This window comes from Pseudonaja textilis, chromosome Z (assembly GCF_049901715.1).
Source record: "Pseudonaja textilis isolate UNSWEBS1 chromosome Z, rPseTex1.2, whole genome shotgun sequence".
Lineage (NCBI taxonomy): Eukaryota > Metazoa > Chordata > Lepidosauria > Squamata > Elapidae > Pseudonaja > Pseudonaja textilis.
The window spans coordinates 88,814,539-88,830,538 of record NC_142008.1 but is presented as its reverse complement, the minus strand read 5'-3'; the positions used below and the strand labels follow the sequence as shown (position 1 = coordinate 88,830,538).

At 41.2% G+C, this 16,000-nt stretch overlaps 1 protein-coding gene across 1 annotated transcript in view; it reads right to left on the bottom strand.

The window, feature by feature from the left end:
- Positions 1 to 16,000, bottom strand: part of LOC113447846 (uncharacterized) — a 124,673-nt gene that overhangs the window by 70,896 nt on the left and 37,777 nt on the right. Inside the window, exons 20-30 of the mRNA XM_087917191.1 lie at positions 14,220 to 14,291; positions 12,597 to 12,740; positions 12,126 to 12,197; positions 11,315 to 11,458; positions 11,152 to 11,223; positions 10,286 to 10,429; positions 8,652 to 8,770; positions 4,462 to 4,596; positions 3,840 to 4,017; positions 1,730 to 1,873; positions 65 to 136 (exon numbers count right to left, since the gene is read on the bottom strand). Coding sequence (XP_087773317.1) covers positions 65 to 136; positions 1,730 to 1,873; positions 3,840 to 4,017; positions 4,462 to 4,596; positions 8,652 to 8,770; positions 10,286 to 10,429; positions 11,152 to 11,223; positions 11,315 to 11,458; positions 12,126 to 12,197; positions 12,597 to 12,740; positions 14,220 to 14,291 — 1,296 coding nt within the window. The remainder of the gene's footprint in view (positions 1 to 64; positions 137 to 1,729; positions 1,874 to 3,839; positions 4,018 to 4,461; positions 4,597 to 8,651; positions 8,771 to 10,285; positions 10,430 to 11,151; positions 11,224 to 11,314; positions 11,459 to 12,125; positions 12,198 to 12,596; positions 12,741 to 14,219; positions 14,292 to 16,000) is intronic.

Below are 16,000 nucleotides of genomic sequence, written 5' to 3'. Positions count from 1 at the left end.
TATTTGGAGAACTTTTTTCCTCTGCCTTCCATGAATTTTCTTCATTCACACTTAAATTACTTACCTCTGATGTCAGAAATGCTGGTGGGACTAGACAAAATCTTGAGGAATTCCATCCCATGCACTTTCCCTGATTCTTCAATGGTTTGAGCAAAAAAGAAAAAAAATGAACAAACAGGAGATCAGCAGTTGGACAAAGACTGTTGAGCTGTGATGAATCACTCCCTGTCTCAAAGCAGAATTAACAACTGACCAAAACTAATAATGCATCCCTTCCCTTGCTACTTTAACTAGCCATAAGGGACATAAATCTAAAACTCAAGTGGCTGAACTAAAAACCGCAAGAGCTCTGTCCACTTCCTCCAGTTCAAAGGCTCAAACTCATGCTGTATATACAAGACTTAGCCCCCACAACTCAACAGATTTTGTCTTAAGACCAGAATCCAACGCTGAGTGAATGCAAGTCACTTTATCTGTTAAACATGCCAATATTCCTGATCGTAACCATATAGGTGAACTTCCCTCCCAGGAAGGACAAGTCACCTGGAATAGGGCTGTTGGGTGACTATCAGTAAATGCAATAAGGGCAGAGAAATAATTATGTTTCACTATCCTTATCATCATAAAGTAGGCTCTAACAGGTTAACTCATGTTAAGTTGTCTTTGTTCCTTATCTTTTGCCAGCTAAGCTCTAGGAGCCTCATAGTTCTTTTAAGTTTTCTCAACTCTATTGTATAGCACAGAGAATGTCTGGAACTATGTGCACAGAAGGACCACTCGGACATGGGCTACTGCAAAACTGAAGCTGCTCTACTATTCCAAGTGACCCCCAAGCTTTGGTCAGGCCATTATCAAGCTTTCTGGAACAGTCTCAAGCTCCCCGTGGAACCCAGTTGGGTCTATTACTCAGCTAGGTATGCCATTTTAATAGGCCCAATATCTCTGTGAAAGGAAGTGGTGCCAGAGAATTGGAGGCTCACATTGGAGTGATTTAACCATGACAAGAGGGAATCCACTGTCTTCCCCAAATTTGGAACACTGTGCTACTGTTCTGACAGAAAAAAAAAATATGCCAGGTATATTATCAGTTTTATGTGTAGGGCATGGATGACTTGGAATAGGTCCATAGCTGCCATGGTGGACCTAAACTCTTAAGCTATCTCTGACCTCAGACTCAGAGAAGGCAAATTAAAGTTCCCCAAGATCATAAACGCAGGGAACTCTACCACCATCCCAGCCAAAAAGCTTAGGTATAGAAGTTGCTGTATACTTCTTGGTATCCAACTTAATAAACAGTATCTTATATCCAAGAATTTGAAGAGCAGGGCCTCTGGATGTCTCCTAAATATCTCAGATTACCATTTTCCTATTCTGGATTCATATTTTTAGTCACATTAGAAGCTAAGCCTCCAAGACAAGGATGAGATAGAATACTGATATATTAGAGAATGAATAGACAGAGAATAGGAGGCGGGAGTAAATGAAGCCTTCAGGAATGTAGCTGTGATCAAGTGATGGAAACCCTCCCCTCTTTAAGGCACATAAAAAAAGAGAGGCTTCAATTTCATGGATGTGGCTGTCATCTTGTATGTTAGTGTTCTTGCAAAAATACACACCTTTGTCAGTTTTATCTTCAAAAATATTTAATGGAGAAAGGAAAACAATTTTCCTTTCTGCTCAAAGTTTCCCACCCCCGCCCCAATAATCCACCAATTTATTAAAGACTTACCATCACTGGAAGCAAATGCTAGAACCTCTTGCAGATCATCGGGTGTCAGGTGACTGCCTAAGTATTCTAGGGCATCCAGCAAATCTTCCTTTGTAATGTCCTCTTTTACAATCTTGTGGATAGTATGGAAAGTATTCTGTAAAGCTTTAGGAGGCAAATTTCAAATGAGCTCAGTCTTGACTTATTCTTAGCCTATTCTTTGACATTCCTGAATAAGATTTGAAGCAAAGTAATCTTGTAAAGCCATATTTAATGTTAATAGGATGGATCCTTTCAATAAAAATATGGAAACTTATTCCCAATTGGACAAATCAAAGATGGTAATTACTGGAGTTTATCAAATGAGGTGAAGTAATTTTGAAATATAGGGAAGCTTTGCCTGATGGGGCAGTTGATGATAATAGTATTTCAAAGAGATACTTCCCATGAATAATTTAGAATGTGAGAACCAATTCCAGCCTTTCAATATATGTCAAATCATAATGTATGTCCTGAAATGATGTTAATGATTACTTATATTGCCTACATCCTGATGCCTAACATAGCTGATATAAATTATAGCATTCATCCTATCTGTAGAATTTCAAGATGTATGACCTTCTACCCAAATTAACTGTTCTATATTAACATTCTCCAAATCCTGAAATCCGATTGGTCCACACAGACCACAACCTGATTGGCTAACTGAGTGGCCGTGATTGGCGCTCTAAGAATCTACCATGATTGGCTGAGCCGATCACGGGAGATTCAAAGCAATGTCATTGGCCGCCGAGCTGCAAGCCAGCTCTATATGAAGAGCCGCTGCGAGCTGCATCTTTGTTCAGAACTAAATTCCTTAATAAAGAGCTGATTGTTCACTCGGAGTCTCGTGTCTCTATGAACCTGATCTACCCAATCTAACACTGACGACGAGGATGGGATCATGAGACGAGAGACCAACAAGCACGTGGCAAATGGCGCAAAACGACTGGCAAGATGGCGAGCAGCACCTTGCCACCCGCACACTTCAACCCGGCCACTGAGGATTGGGAATCCTACACTGACCTGTTCCAGATGTTCCTGGAGTGCAGCAACCTTAAGGATGCCAACGGGCAGAGAAAACGAGCCGTGTTCTTGACACACTGCGGGCCCACAGTGTTCAAGATGGCCAAAGCGTTGGCAAAGCCCGCCGACATAAAAAAAATGGATTGGGCCAACCTCGAGCCCATCCTAAGATGCCATTATGCCCCTTCTGTGCCCACCCTCATCCAAAGGCATGATTTCTACCGGCGAGACCAGCATGAGGGCAAGGCCATCAGCGACTTTGTGGCCCAGCTGAGGGATCTCGGAGGCCTGTGCGGGTTTACCGACTTGGACAAAGCCCTGCGAGACCGAGTTGTCCTCGGACTCTGAGACCCTGTGCTACAAAGCAAGCTAATGGCCAAGGGCGACATCTCCCTCACTGACACCCTTGCAGAGGCAACTGCCGCTGAGGCCACCCGCAAATCGGCGGCCCAGATGAGGCAAGCGAACGCCGCAGATCGACCGACGGCCATTGAGACGGCCCCAGCACCGGAGAGGCACACGGAGACCAGCCATTGGGTGACCACCACCCACCATGGCGACATTGATTCCCACTCCGACGACGAGGAAGAAGAGATCCACTGGCTCCAGGTGGAATGCGATCAGTGGGACCAGAGGGGATCTAAGTTGGGGTTCCATTGTGCCAGCTGTAGCGGCAATCACCCCCGCTCCGAATGCCATTTTCTTGATGCCATCTGCCGGCATTGCGAGAAGTGGGGGCACATCGCCAAAGTATGCTGGAACAAGTGGAACTACAGCCCCCAGCGATGAGGCAGCAGCCCCCGGCGATGAGATGGCACCCCCCCAGGAACTGAGACTGCCAAGCCAAGAGCCGATGGAGCCGCGACAGCTGGAACAAATGACTCAGCGAGGCACAGCGAAGAGAGGAAACCCACCAGATGGTCGTCATCGGCCATTCCTCAACCATTGACGCCCGGAAGGTACACGTGGAGGTAGGCATCGAGGGCCAAACATGCGAAATGGAGGTGGACTCCGGATCCTACCTCTCCATGGTTTCCTGGCGCACAATCAAACGCCTGGTGCCTACCATCCGCCGCCGTGAACTGGACGACCAGAAGCTGACCCTGAAGGACTATCAGGGAAACCACATCCCTGTAGTCGGCATCAGACATTTTAAAATCACCTTCAAAGGCCACACTGTGGTACTGCCACTCACAATCGTGGACAAAGAACATCCCAGCCTGCTCGGGCTGCAATGGTTTCCCCTGCATGGGAATCGAGGTGACGGGCATTCACCACACCGACGAGGCGGACTGGGAAGCGGAGCTCGTGAGGGACTTCCAGGGGGTCTTCAATGACACCCTAGGCAAGTACCAGGGGTCCCCAATCTCCTTCAACCTCAACCCAAATGTTGCTCCAATCCGCCTTAAACCACGGCGAGTGCCTTTTGCGCTCAAGCTCAAAATCGATGAGCAGCTAGACAAGCTCATTGCGCAAGGGGTCTTAGAGCCAATTGATCATGCCCGCTGGGAAACACCCATAGTCATCCCCATCAAACCAGATGGCTCCATAAGAATCTGTGGTGACTATAAGGCTACCCTCAACCATGCCCTGCAGCAAAGTGCCTACCCCGTCCCAGTGGTACAGCACCTCCTGCACTCACTGGGGGGAGCCCGATCTTCGCGAAGCTCGACCTGGCTCAAGCCTACCAGCAACTGCCGGTCGACGGTGAAATCACCAAGGCACAAACGATTGTAATACACCGGGGGGCTTTCCGATGCAACCGACTCCAATTTGGAGTCAGCGTCATGCCAGGAGTCTTCCAGAGCCTCATGGAAAGACTCCTCCAGGGAATAAAAGGAGTGGTGCCCTACTTTGATGACATGCTGATGGCAGCCGCCAACAAAGAACAATTGGAAAACCGCCTAAGGGCGGTACTGCAGAAATTCAAAGACTCGGGCCTTAAAGTTAAAAAAGGGGAATGCCAACTCTGCACTGAGAGGGTCAAATTCTTGGGGTATCTCCTAGACCGACACAGAATCCACCCCACTGAAAAAGCCATCAGAGCCACTCAGAGCCATCAAGGAAGCCCCCACACCAAAGAATAAAGCAGAACTGCAGGCGTTTTGGGGACTTATTAACTTTTATAATGTTTTCCTACCCCAAAAGGTGACCGCGGTGGAACCTTTGCATAGGCTGTTGGATAAAACAGCTGCCTGGACCTGGGGAAAGCGGGAGGAAAATGCATTTCAACAGACCAAAAACCTACTAATGTCAGATGCAGTCCTCATCTAGTATAGCGAGACCCGCTGCTGATGGTAACATGCGACGCATCACTCTTTGGCGTCGGGGCGATCCTCAGCCACATGTTACCGGATGGGAAAGAAGTACCCATTGCCTTCTTCTCGAGAACGCTGTCCAAGCCGGAGAGGAATTACAGCCAGCTGGACAAGGAAGCCCTAGCAGTCATCTCCGGAGTGAAAAGGTTCCACGAGTATCTCTACGGTAGGACCTTTTCAATCATTACAGATCACAAACCTCTACTAGGGATACTGGCAGGGGACAAGGCCACCCCGAACATCCTGTCACCCAGGGTGACGAGGTGGTCCGAGTTCTTTGCTGCCTACAGCTACCGGCTGACACACCGGCCTGGCAAGGACATTTAGCATACAGACTCACTGAGCCAATCCCCCCTACCAGACCTGAAGGATGACCCAGCACCCACAACAACAACCCTGCAAGTAGAGACTCTAACCAACCCACTCCTGACCGCGCCAGACATTGCCCAAGAAACAAATAAAGACAAGTGGCTGGCGTGAGTCTTGAGCTGGGTGGAGAGAGGGTGGCCAGAAAGCGACGGCAACAAACCCTTCAAAGCTTTCAGAAACCGGAAAACCGAACTTTTCTCACAGAAGGGGTGTATACTTTGGGGAGACTGGGTGGTGATACCAGAGACTTTACAAAAAAGGGTACTAGACATGTTGCATGAGGGGCACCCGGGCATCGTCAAGATGAAAGCCCTGGCCAGAAGTTACGCTTGGTGGCCAGGGATGGACAAACAGATCGAGACATGGGTAGCCACATGCAAAAGGTGCCAGAAAACATGATCCACCCACCTGCCGCACCAGTCTCGGAATGGGAAACCCTTAGAGGCCCCTGGTCACGAATCCACATAGATTTTTCCAGGCCCACCAAGGGGCACACATTCCTGGTCACCGTAGATGCTTACTCCAACTGGCTGGAAGTAAGCACCATGAAAACCACAGCAACAGAAGCCGTCATAGAAAATCTGAATAAACTTTTCACCACACACGGGTTACCAGATGTGCTAGTGTCGGACAACAGACTGCAGTTCACGGCACTAGCATTCGAAAAATACCTGGCCAAACGAGGTATATGGCATGCCTTAACCTCGCCCACTCATCCGGCGGCGAATGGGCAATCAGAGAGAATAGTTCAGTTCACAAAAAAAACCATCCAAAAAATAGAAACCGGCGACATACAAGAAAAAATAAATAGAATGCTGCTCATACAATACATCACACCCAACACAACTACAAATAAAAGCCCAGCAGAACTACTCATGGGCAGAAAACTAAGGTCCCCATTAGACCAGTTGCACCCCATGTACAACCCAGAGAAACCCCCAGGCTCGTCCAGTAGACACCAGACATTTAACACCGGAGACATCATCTACGCGAAAAACTTCACGGGAGACCCACTCTGGGTACCAGCACAGATAACCCAGGTAACGGGCCCCCGGTTGTACCGACTACAAACCACTGACGGACGAAGCTGGAAGCGGCACATCGACCAGCTACGGTCAAGACTAGCCGCTGACAGCACCAACACCCCGCAAACAAACACTAATGAAGAAACCAGGAGGGGGGGAAAGACTCAAACGCTGAACAAAGGGAAGAGGAAAGGCCTAAAACGCAGGCAGAACACCCCCCAACCAGAACAAGCCAAAACCAAACAATAAACCAGCCATATTCACCAGTAGACCTCGAGCCGTTGCAGATGGGAGCTTCACCTGGAAGGAGCAGCTGAGCCAGCTCAACCAGCCCGGAGAGACCAGGTGGGAATAGCGGAGCTGACAACTTGACCGACCTGGGTAGACCGGGTGGGAGCAGCAGTAATGGGCCCGGCTCACCATTCCAGGTGGTTCCATCAAGAGCTTGAGAGCAACGCAGAACCTGTCCGAACTGGTCAACGACAAGACACCTACTGAAACGCGCAAGTCAACTAGGCAAGTATGAAACCCCACCTACCTGCGCGACTACGTCACCACGCTACGTCGGACGAAACCAAGAGGGGAGGGGTGTTCTATGTTAACATTCTCCAAATCCTGAAATCCGATTGGTCCACATGGACCACAACCTGATTGGCTAACTGAGCGGCCGTGATTGGCACGCTAAGAATCTACCGCGATTGGCTGAGCCGATTGCGGGAGATTCAAAGCGATGTCATTGGCCACCGAGCCGTGAGCTGGCTCTATATGAAGAGCCGCCGCGAGCCGCATCTTTGTTCAGAACTAAATTCCTTAATAAAGAGTTGATTGTTCACTCGGAGTCTTGCGTCTCTATGAACCCGATCTACCCAATCTAACGCTAACCATATTAGAGTTGACCTTGGAGATAGAGAAGGAATGATTGAGCAGATAAGGGGAGAAGTATTGAATAGCTATTAAGGAAGCAGTTGTAGAAAAAGCTCACGTGGTGCTGATAATTTTTTAAAAAATACAGTCTCACTGCCCTCATGATATAAAATGGGACAGACTGACTTCTTCTGTTCAATTTGTGTCCAATTCTTGGAGCAGCCTGGACAGATCCCTGCAATTTTCTTGGCAAAGTTTTTCAGATGTTACTTGCATTGCCTCTTTCTCAAGGTTGGGGAAAAAAATGACTGGCCCAAGGTCACCAAGCTGACTTTGTCACTAATCTAGAAGACTAGAGCCTAGAGCCTCCTTATTGCTAGTATTTTCTTACTTTATTACAATAAAGAACATTTCTGAAAACCATGATATGCTTTTTTTTAACCTCGCTGACCTCAAAATGTTGACATTGGACCTTAATGGCAATTCTGTTCAGTAGCTAAGCTTAGTACAGACTGTGATGGAGCACATTCTAAAGCCAATATGAAGGCTGGTTTTTCTCTTTTGTTAATATCACTGTATTCATTAATTTTACATTCTGATCTTTCATTTTATCCCTGCAATAACCCTAAAAGGTAGCATGGACAGGGATAGTCATTCAGTGAGTTTGCATAGTGAAGGGTGGACATGTACCCAGGTCCCCATACTTCTACCACAATAACATATTCATAATATCACTGTACTGATAAATCAGACAAATAATGTTTGGTCAAATAGACTATAGGGCTATACATGCTTTGGATATAACTTGTAAAAGGGGCTTTGGATTTTATATGATCATAGGCTGGGAGGTACCAAACTTGTATGAGGTCCAAAGCAATTTGAAGCACATTGAACTTTGCTCTGAATCCATTCCATTTGAACTCAAATGTTTTTACAATAATATAAAAATGTAACAATTTGACGGGTACAAAAATATTTTCAGTTTCCATTTTAAAGCAAACATATCTAATGTACTTTTGGCCAAATAAATGGAAATTTGGTATTATTTTGAAATGCTTTCTGAATTTTGCAATTCAGTTGCCCAATCAACTGATTAAACAAGCTTAGTATATTAAGAGAAAGATGTGCAAAATAAAGATATAGAGGAGGAAATAATTTTAAAATATATGGTACATTGAGGGAAATTGACTTCAAAAATTATATGTGAATCTTAGGAAATATCCTCCCAATGTATATTAATTTTCAGGTATGATTAAAACAGACTGAAATTTAAATTGAAAACATGAAAAGTGCAAAGTTTACCAATTTATTAGTATCTATGCAAATGTTACCGTATTTTCTGGTCTTACCATGAATTTCTACAAAGGACTCTGTTCCGATTATTTCTTTCATAATATCATTAAAATTCAGTGCCCCATCGTCTATAAGGAACAGAATAGCAAGTTGGTTGAATGGGAGAAATAATAATATATGCATGACAAACCTAGGTTCTGAAAATATTTCTAGAATACTGTTTTGCTCTCCAAGATGAGGAAAGTCACCAAGTTCTTTGATATTACAAGAATTAGAGATTGGCAATCTGATAAAAAAAATTGGCTTTATACAATGCTTAAGATTATAATCTTAAACAAATTTACCAAGAATCACCAATGACTATGGTTTATTTAGTCTAAATAAACATGCCAACATTTATATTTTTAATACAATTAATGTATGTATACAAGATAAATAATTATAGATCAGGTAATAAGAAAACTTGGCAAAATCATCCTTAAGAATTGTGACTAAAATGAGAACTCAAAACCTCTTTGAGGCTACTAAAATGCCAGCTTTCCCCAGTTTGATTTTTTTCTAGTTGGGTGGCAGTTCCCAGAATTTGCAGCCTGGTATAAGTGTCTATTGTCACACTGGTAAAGAGACTAGTAGCCATTGTGTCAGAGGTGGTATTCAGCAGGTTCTGACCAGTTCTGGAGAACCGGTAGCAGAAATTTTGAGTAGTTCAAAATTTCAAAATTGAGTAGTTTGAGTAGTTCAGGAGAACCGGCAAGTACCACCTCTGACTGGAGATTTTATAGTGTCCTTCCCCTGCCGTGCCCACCAAGCCAAGCCCACAGAACCAGTAGTGAAAATTTTTGAATCCCATCACTGCACTGTGTTAACGAAATCAAAGTGCAGATTAGTCCTTATCCTAAAAAAAAGAAGGCTTTTCCCTGTCTCCCTTTGAAGGCATGGGAAAGATAAATTAAGGAAGTGTTTTGTGTTTTCTTTGTGTAGTTCCAATTGTTAGAATTCTAGTGTTGCCTCCTTAATCTTTTGTTTTAATAAATCTTGCTAATTAGAACCTAGGGAGGTAAAGAAATCTTTTCCTAAACATGATGAAAACCAAATGATGAAATGTGTGTCATTGTGACACAACATGAGCTTTGTACTTGCATTGCAACATCGCATACAAATAGGTAAGAAGCAGAGTTTGTGTCATAATGTTGTAACACATGTTGTCAATTTACTCAATCCCACATATCCTATCTTGATTGCTGTTACAGGGTTTTGACACTTACATACAAGCCTATTTTGAATTGTATTTCTAACATATCTGGGGGATCTTAAATTAGTGAAGCTGATATATGAGGGTTGACATTTGGCTTCCTTTTGTATAACATATGTGATGCCTGTTTCCTCATAGTTATCTATCATAACTCTCTCAGGAAAGGGGTGGGGGAAACCCAGTGTTAAATATTTTTACATCTCTTTGCTGCCATCTACTGGCCATCTTCATTTTTGCAGTCCATATCACTAACATCATAAGACTAGAAAGAATTTTATTATGTTTTTTTCTTTCAGTAATGTCAATTATAAAGGAATGTGTTTTTTTATTTAAGTAATGATAAAAGATATACATGCTGGAATATTGAAATTGAAATAAGTACTAATCTCACCAGTGATGGTTACTGAGTTGCATAGTGATTGCATTTCATCCGGTGTCAGGTTGATACCCATGGTGGTCAAGGTTTTTGCTAGATCATTGATATTAATCTCCTGGTCTATGGTATTATGCATTGCATCAAGGGTATCCATCAGCACTACCAAAGAAATATTTGTAGCAATATGATATTCAGTTGCACATTTATTTCACCAACTGAAATAGCAATATTATTCCTCTTAAAACAGCATTTCAAGTACTATATTGAACAAACTGAAATGAGGGTGGGGTTAAATTATCCTTGTTCCATCTTTATTTATCCTCAGCTTCAGCTATAGTTGCTTGCATTTACAATAAACAAAATTTAAAAAATCAAAAGAATCCAGTAGCCTTTTTGCAACTCCTTAAACAGCCATGTCTTTTCTCAGGATTGCGCCAGGAAAAGAACCAGCCACTTTAAAGAGTTTAAAAAGGATGTTATATATCTACTCCTACACACAAGGAAGTAGAATAGAATAGAATAACAGAGTTGGAAGGGACTTGCAGATCTTCTGGTGATCTAGTCCAACCCCCTGCTTAGGCAGGAAACACTACACCACTTCAGACAAGCAGTTATCAAATCTCTTGTTAAAAACTTTCAGTTTGGAGCATTTACAACTACAGCAGAGCATCATTCTTGAGATTTGAGGCTTGAGACTGCAAGTAAGTTTCCCAACTCAATATTGAATATGTATGCTCTAAGATATGAATGATGGCTATAGGCCAGGTTTCTGTCTAAGAGTTGAACCCATAACACAAGGCAGGAGATTGGAGAAGTAGATTCTAGGAAGACTGTAAAGAAACAGCTATAGAATAGAAAAATAAAATATTAATTGGCCTTACCGGTTGCTTCTGGAATCTCTGGTATTACAGTTAAAACTCTTATGAGTTCTTCTAAATTAACTTTGCCATAACCTATAAGGCAAAAGATGGGTTATGCTGAAATACAGAAAATAATCACTAGACAGTAATTTCAGGGATGCCATTTCATATTAAGAATGCTTACTGTCAACTCTGGCTATGTTCATCACTTCCTTCAATAATTCATTGGCCCTAAAAAGTTCCATAGTGTCCAGGCTGGATTGAAGAGTCTGGAGATCGAAGTGGTCATCTTCGAATTTGCTCAAGGCCAAGCAGATGAGCTGCAGTTCTATAAAAACATCACTTCAAGATCAACATGTACAGCATCATCATTATCTGCATGACTAAGATATTTAAACCATCTGCCATGGTTTTGTTGGCTAGGGATGATGAGAGATGTAACTTCAACATGTCTGGAGCTAACTAAATTGGGAAAGGTTGGCTTATACTAGGAAATATATCATGAAAGAAACCAAAAGGGAAAGCATTATTTAAATGATTTCCCATTTTCCAGTTCACTAAGCTGTTTCCATGTCCTACTTTTGGTTGCCCAAATTCATGAAACCCAAATCTGTTAATGGTTATTATTAGTAGCATAAAAATAATTTATGCTATAATTAGTACTGTAATACTAATAATATTATCTGCCTCTATATATGTATTGAAGTCAGTACATATATAGGGGCAGGTATATGTGAGAATATTCAAATGTAAAACTATAGATCTAATCAACAGTTAATGGGAATAATGTAATTTTAAACCAAAATTATGTTCTTTTTTGCTTGCTCCTCTAATGTTCTCTTTTTTTCCTACTGTTACAAAGCTTCTTTTCCCACTCAATAATTCCTCATTACCTGTTTATCAAGCTGTCTCTTATTCTTAGTAATTAATTGCAAAAAGCTGGATAGTTTGTACATCTAATACTTAAAGATAGTTTCAAATAGGGTTTCACTCACCTGGCCTAGTAACAAAAGTATCAGTATAGATCACATTCCTGATGAACTCTTTTAGATTTAATGTATTGTTATCTGAAAATGGAAAGGGAATGAAAAGAAAGCAGAGAAAAATAAGAATAGAATAATAATCTTTGTATGAATGTAATATTACAGGACATCGTATATCATATATAGAATGTAATATATGGAATATAGGAGGGGTCTCCAACCTTGGCAACTTTTAGCCCGGTGGATTTCAACTCCCAGAATTTCACAGCCCCCACTTCTCATCCAAGAAGTATACACTACTACTATAATATAGTAGTAGTACTATATACTTCTTACATGAGAAGCGAAACTCTTCAAGGAAAAATAAAGTTCAGTTGCCTTTTGAAAAATGTTCAGTTGAACATTTGGGACAACCAAGACCTGAATGACTGAGAATCTCCATTGACATATATCCTTAAAAGCCACAGTAAAAGTTATACTCACCATCAACATTGCAAAAGGCCAATGCCTCTGACATATCCTCTGTTGGCAAGTTGATATTGAAGCTCTGCATAAGCATCTGCAACCCTGTGAATTCAATCCTTTCGTTTTTCATTTTGGCCAGAATATCAAAACCAACTTCCAAAGCTAGAGAGGATGGAGACATAAAAAGGAAAGTGATTGGACTGAGAATCAAACATAATGATGCTGAATAATTCAGATTAGCTTATGGGACCCATTCATAACACATCTAAGAGAGTTGGGGTAGTGGTATACCATCTGAATTGAATAGGAGTAACTGCTTGCATAGGGACAGAGGGATTTATAGTAAATCAGCAGTGTTGTTCAAACTGATTAGGACTTCTTGTATTCAGAGTTTTTGAATGGCACGGGAACAACAGAAAAACAAATCCTAGGTAACCATTCTCTGTGTTCTACTTTCTGCCTCACTCCCCATCAGTCACACTTTTGAGGGAAGAAAAATAATAGTTGTTACTCCATATAAATACCAACCAATTAGGGCAAACAGGAAGTGATGGCTTCCTAGACTCCTTTGCAGTGCCTATAAGAATGTGAAAGAAAGATCACTATTCCAAGACACTGGAAGTCTTGTCCTGCTAGCCCAGGAGGTTGGGCTGATGCCAAGGCTGATTTGGAGCAGATCTTCATTTTGTCCTGCACTCAGTTTCAGAAGATGCCAGTGGCCACTTCCAGAGAGCAAGGATGGATAACGTTGCATTCCTTCCATGTCCAGAGCATTGCAAATGAGCTATGTCTTTGTTTCCCAGATTTTATTAATAATAGCTGTTTTGCAACCTGAGGATTCTTAAACCCTTCAGAACATAAGACGTGCAATGCTTCATTTTTTTCCTAGATCCAACTTTCTATTCCATGAAAGTAACATTCACTTTTCTACCTAGAGGAGAGTTTTTGTGGATGCATATCCATGTGCATGTATATGTGTGTGTGTGTGTGTGTGTGTGTGTACCCATGCACAAATAAAATATACTTGTGTACAAAAGAACATTTAATTGATATATACAAAGTTAGAGCAGCAACACACACACATACACATATATGTAGAAGCAAGAACCAGTTTTAAAATAAAACGAAAATTCTATCCTTGCTAGCTATTTTGCATTATAATTATTTCTACACTTTCCTTTTACCATTAGTAGTAAAATATCATGCTACAGTTGTGCCTAATATGTGAAAAGAAATCCTTTCGTCTCCAGATATTGGAAAGACTGAATGAAATGATGGGAGTTTGTACTTTGTACTGTGTACTTTGTATTATGTATCTTGTACCAAGTAATTCTGTATGTTGCACTACATTTTGTATTGTACTGGTTTTTGAAAATCCTTAAGCTAGGAAGACCTAGCTAACTAACCAAAGGAAGGAAAACAATAATTAAAACAGACATGTACATTTCTGCTAGCTTTTGCAAGAGAGAGCTCTTGCACAAGAAGCAAGATACTTAGTCACTGTACTGTTTTAATATTAATGATAAACAGTTCTAAATAAATAGATTTAAAACAAGAGAAATGTAAATGTTATAAAATAAATGATTAGTTCTATGCTGTCTTTCAGAGCACTATTGCCTATGCAGAACCTCCAGATCATACCTGCAGAAGTTTTAAGTTGTGGATTCCTCATCAATATCCTCAAGAAGTTATTAAATTTTGCCTGCCCAGTTTCTACAAGTTGTATTGGGAAAGAGAGATAAACAATTATTACTAATTGTGAAATTCTTCCCTCCAATATTTTGTAATTTGCTACCAAAAATAAGAACATAAATTGAAATTAAATTGATCAAAATCAAAACAAACCCTACTTGGAATAACTTTCAAAAACCTAGAAGAGAGCTTTTCATTTAATATCCCCTTTCCATGAATAGCTCTTCCTTTATTCTACTTATTTCTCATAAATCTTTTCTCTTGTAATATCATGCCAAAATATATCTTCCAATCATCTAAAAAATGTGGTTTCTCTGCCTAATACCATTCTGGCATTCTCATAATTTGCTAATTCTCTTTCCCATTAGCCCAATTAAGCATATTGTTAGAAGAAGGCTGGCATATTTATAACCTAGTCTCAAACCATTAGGAATGAATTGACATTTTCAGACAATGTACTTTGACCAGAAAAAAAAAATTCTAAAGTTTTGGAACAAAATTGTTGCTAACACTCTCTACAAGACTTTGAACTACTAATGGTCAAAGCAAATTGGTGGTAGATAAGAGTCAATGAAATTCATTTTTCTGGGGGTGGGGGGGAGCTGGCGTCACAATGATATGGCATGCGATCTTGGAGGTCTGAGATCGCTGCCAATATCTTTGCTCCTGGATGGTCCAAGTGGATCTAAACTGTCCCGAAGAGACGGTGAAAGTGAAGAGCGCATCCTGTCGATCCCAGGGATATCACAAAGTCCCTGGTAGATCCAGGAGAAGCTCTTTTTGCCAGCAGCAAAGAGGCAGCCATTAAAGCTGCTAAAGTTGGGACAGCTCCGAAATGAAAGAGAACGAAAGAGAAAGTGTGCCGGTTTGGTGAGAACTTTTCTTTATTTAAAGATTTGAGAGGACACCCTAAGGGAAAGAAAGAATCTGTAAAAGTCTTTTGACAGAAGTGAAAAGCGGCGATTTTAAACAGGAATGTCAAAGTAATTTTTTTATTTTTTTATTTTATTGCTGATGATCCTATATTTCGAAACTGGACTGTTTTTTTTCCTTTTTTAAAAAAAATCTACTCTTTACTTTCCCCTTTTTGATTTTATAATATATTAAGCCAGAGACTCCCTTTTAGTCTTTTTTTTTTAAAAAAATATTTTCTTCCTTTTTTAACTAATTCTTATTATACTCTGGCGGAAAAGGAGGGGGAAAGTGAAATCTAAAGAAACTTTGTAACACTGCCAACTAGAGGCTTGGAAATACTCTACTTTTCCTTTGACCAGACAAAGCTGAGAAAAAAATTGAGACTTTTTTTTCCTTATCAAAATGGATTTCTGCCAAAGAGACAAATTAAAGACAATATGAGAGTAATCTTGGACATCTTGGAATACTATGAGGCACATCCTGAAAAACAAATGGCTCTGATATTTCTAGATGCACAGAAGGCATTTGATAATGTGAATTGGCGATTCATGTTATTACTTCTGGAACAAGATGGGCTTCGCTAGAAAATTTATTCAAGCAATAGAAGCTATATACTATAAGCAAACAGCAAAGGTAATGATAGAGGGAGAACTGACAGACTCTATCAATATAAGAAAAGAACAAGACAAGGGTGCCCACTATCACCTTTGTTGTTTGTGTTAACTTTGGAAGTGCTAAACAGAAATATTAGAGAGGAAAAGAATATTAAAGAATGAAAATCAAAAAGGAAGAATTTAAGCTGCAAGCATTTGTGG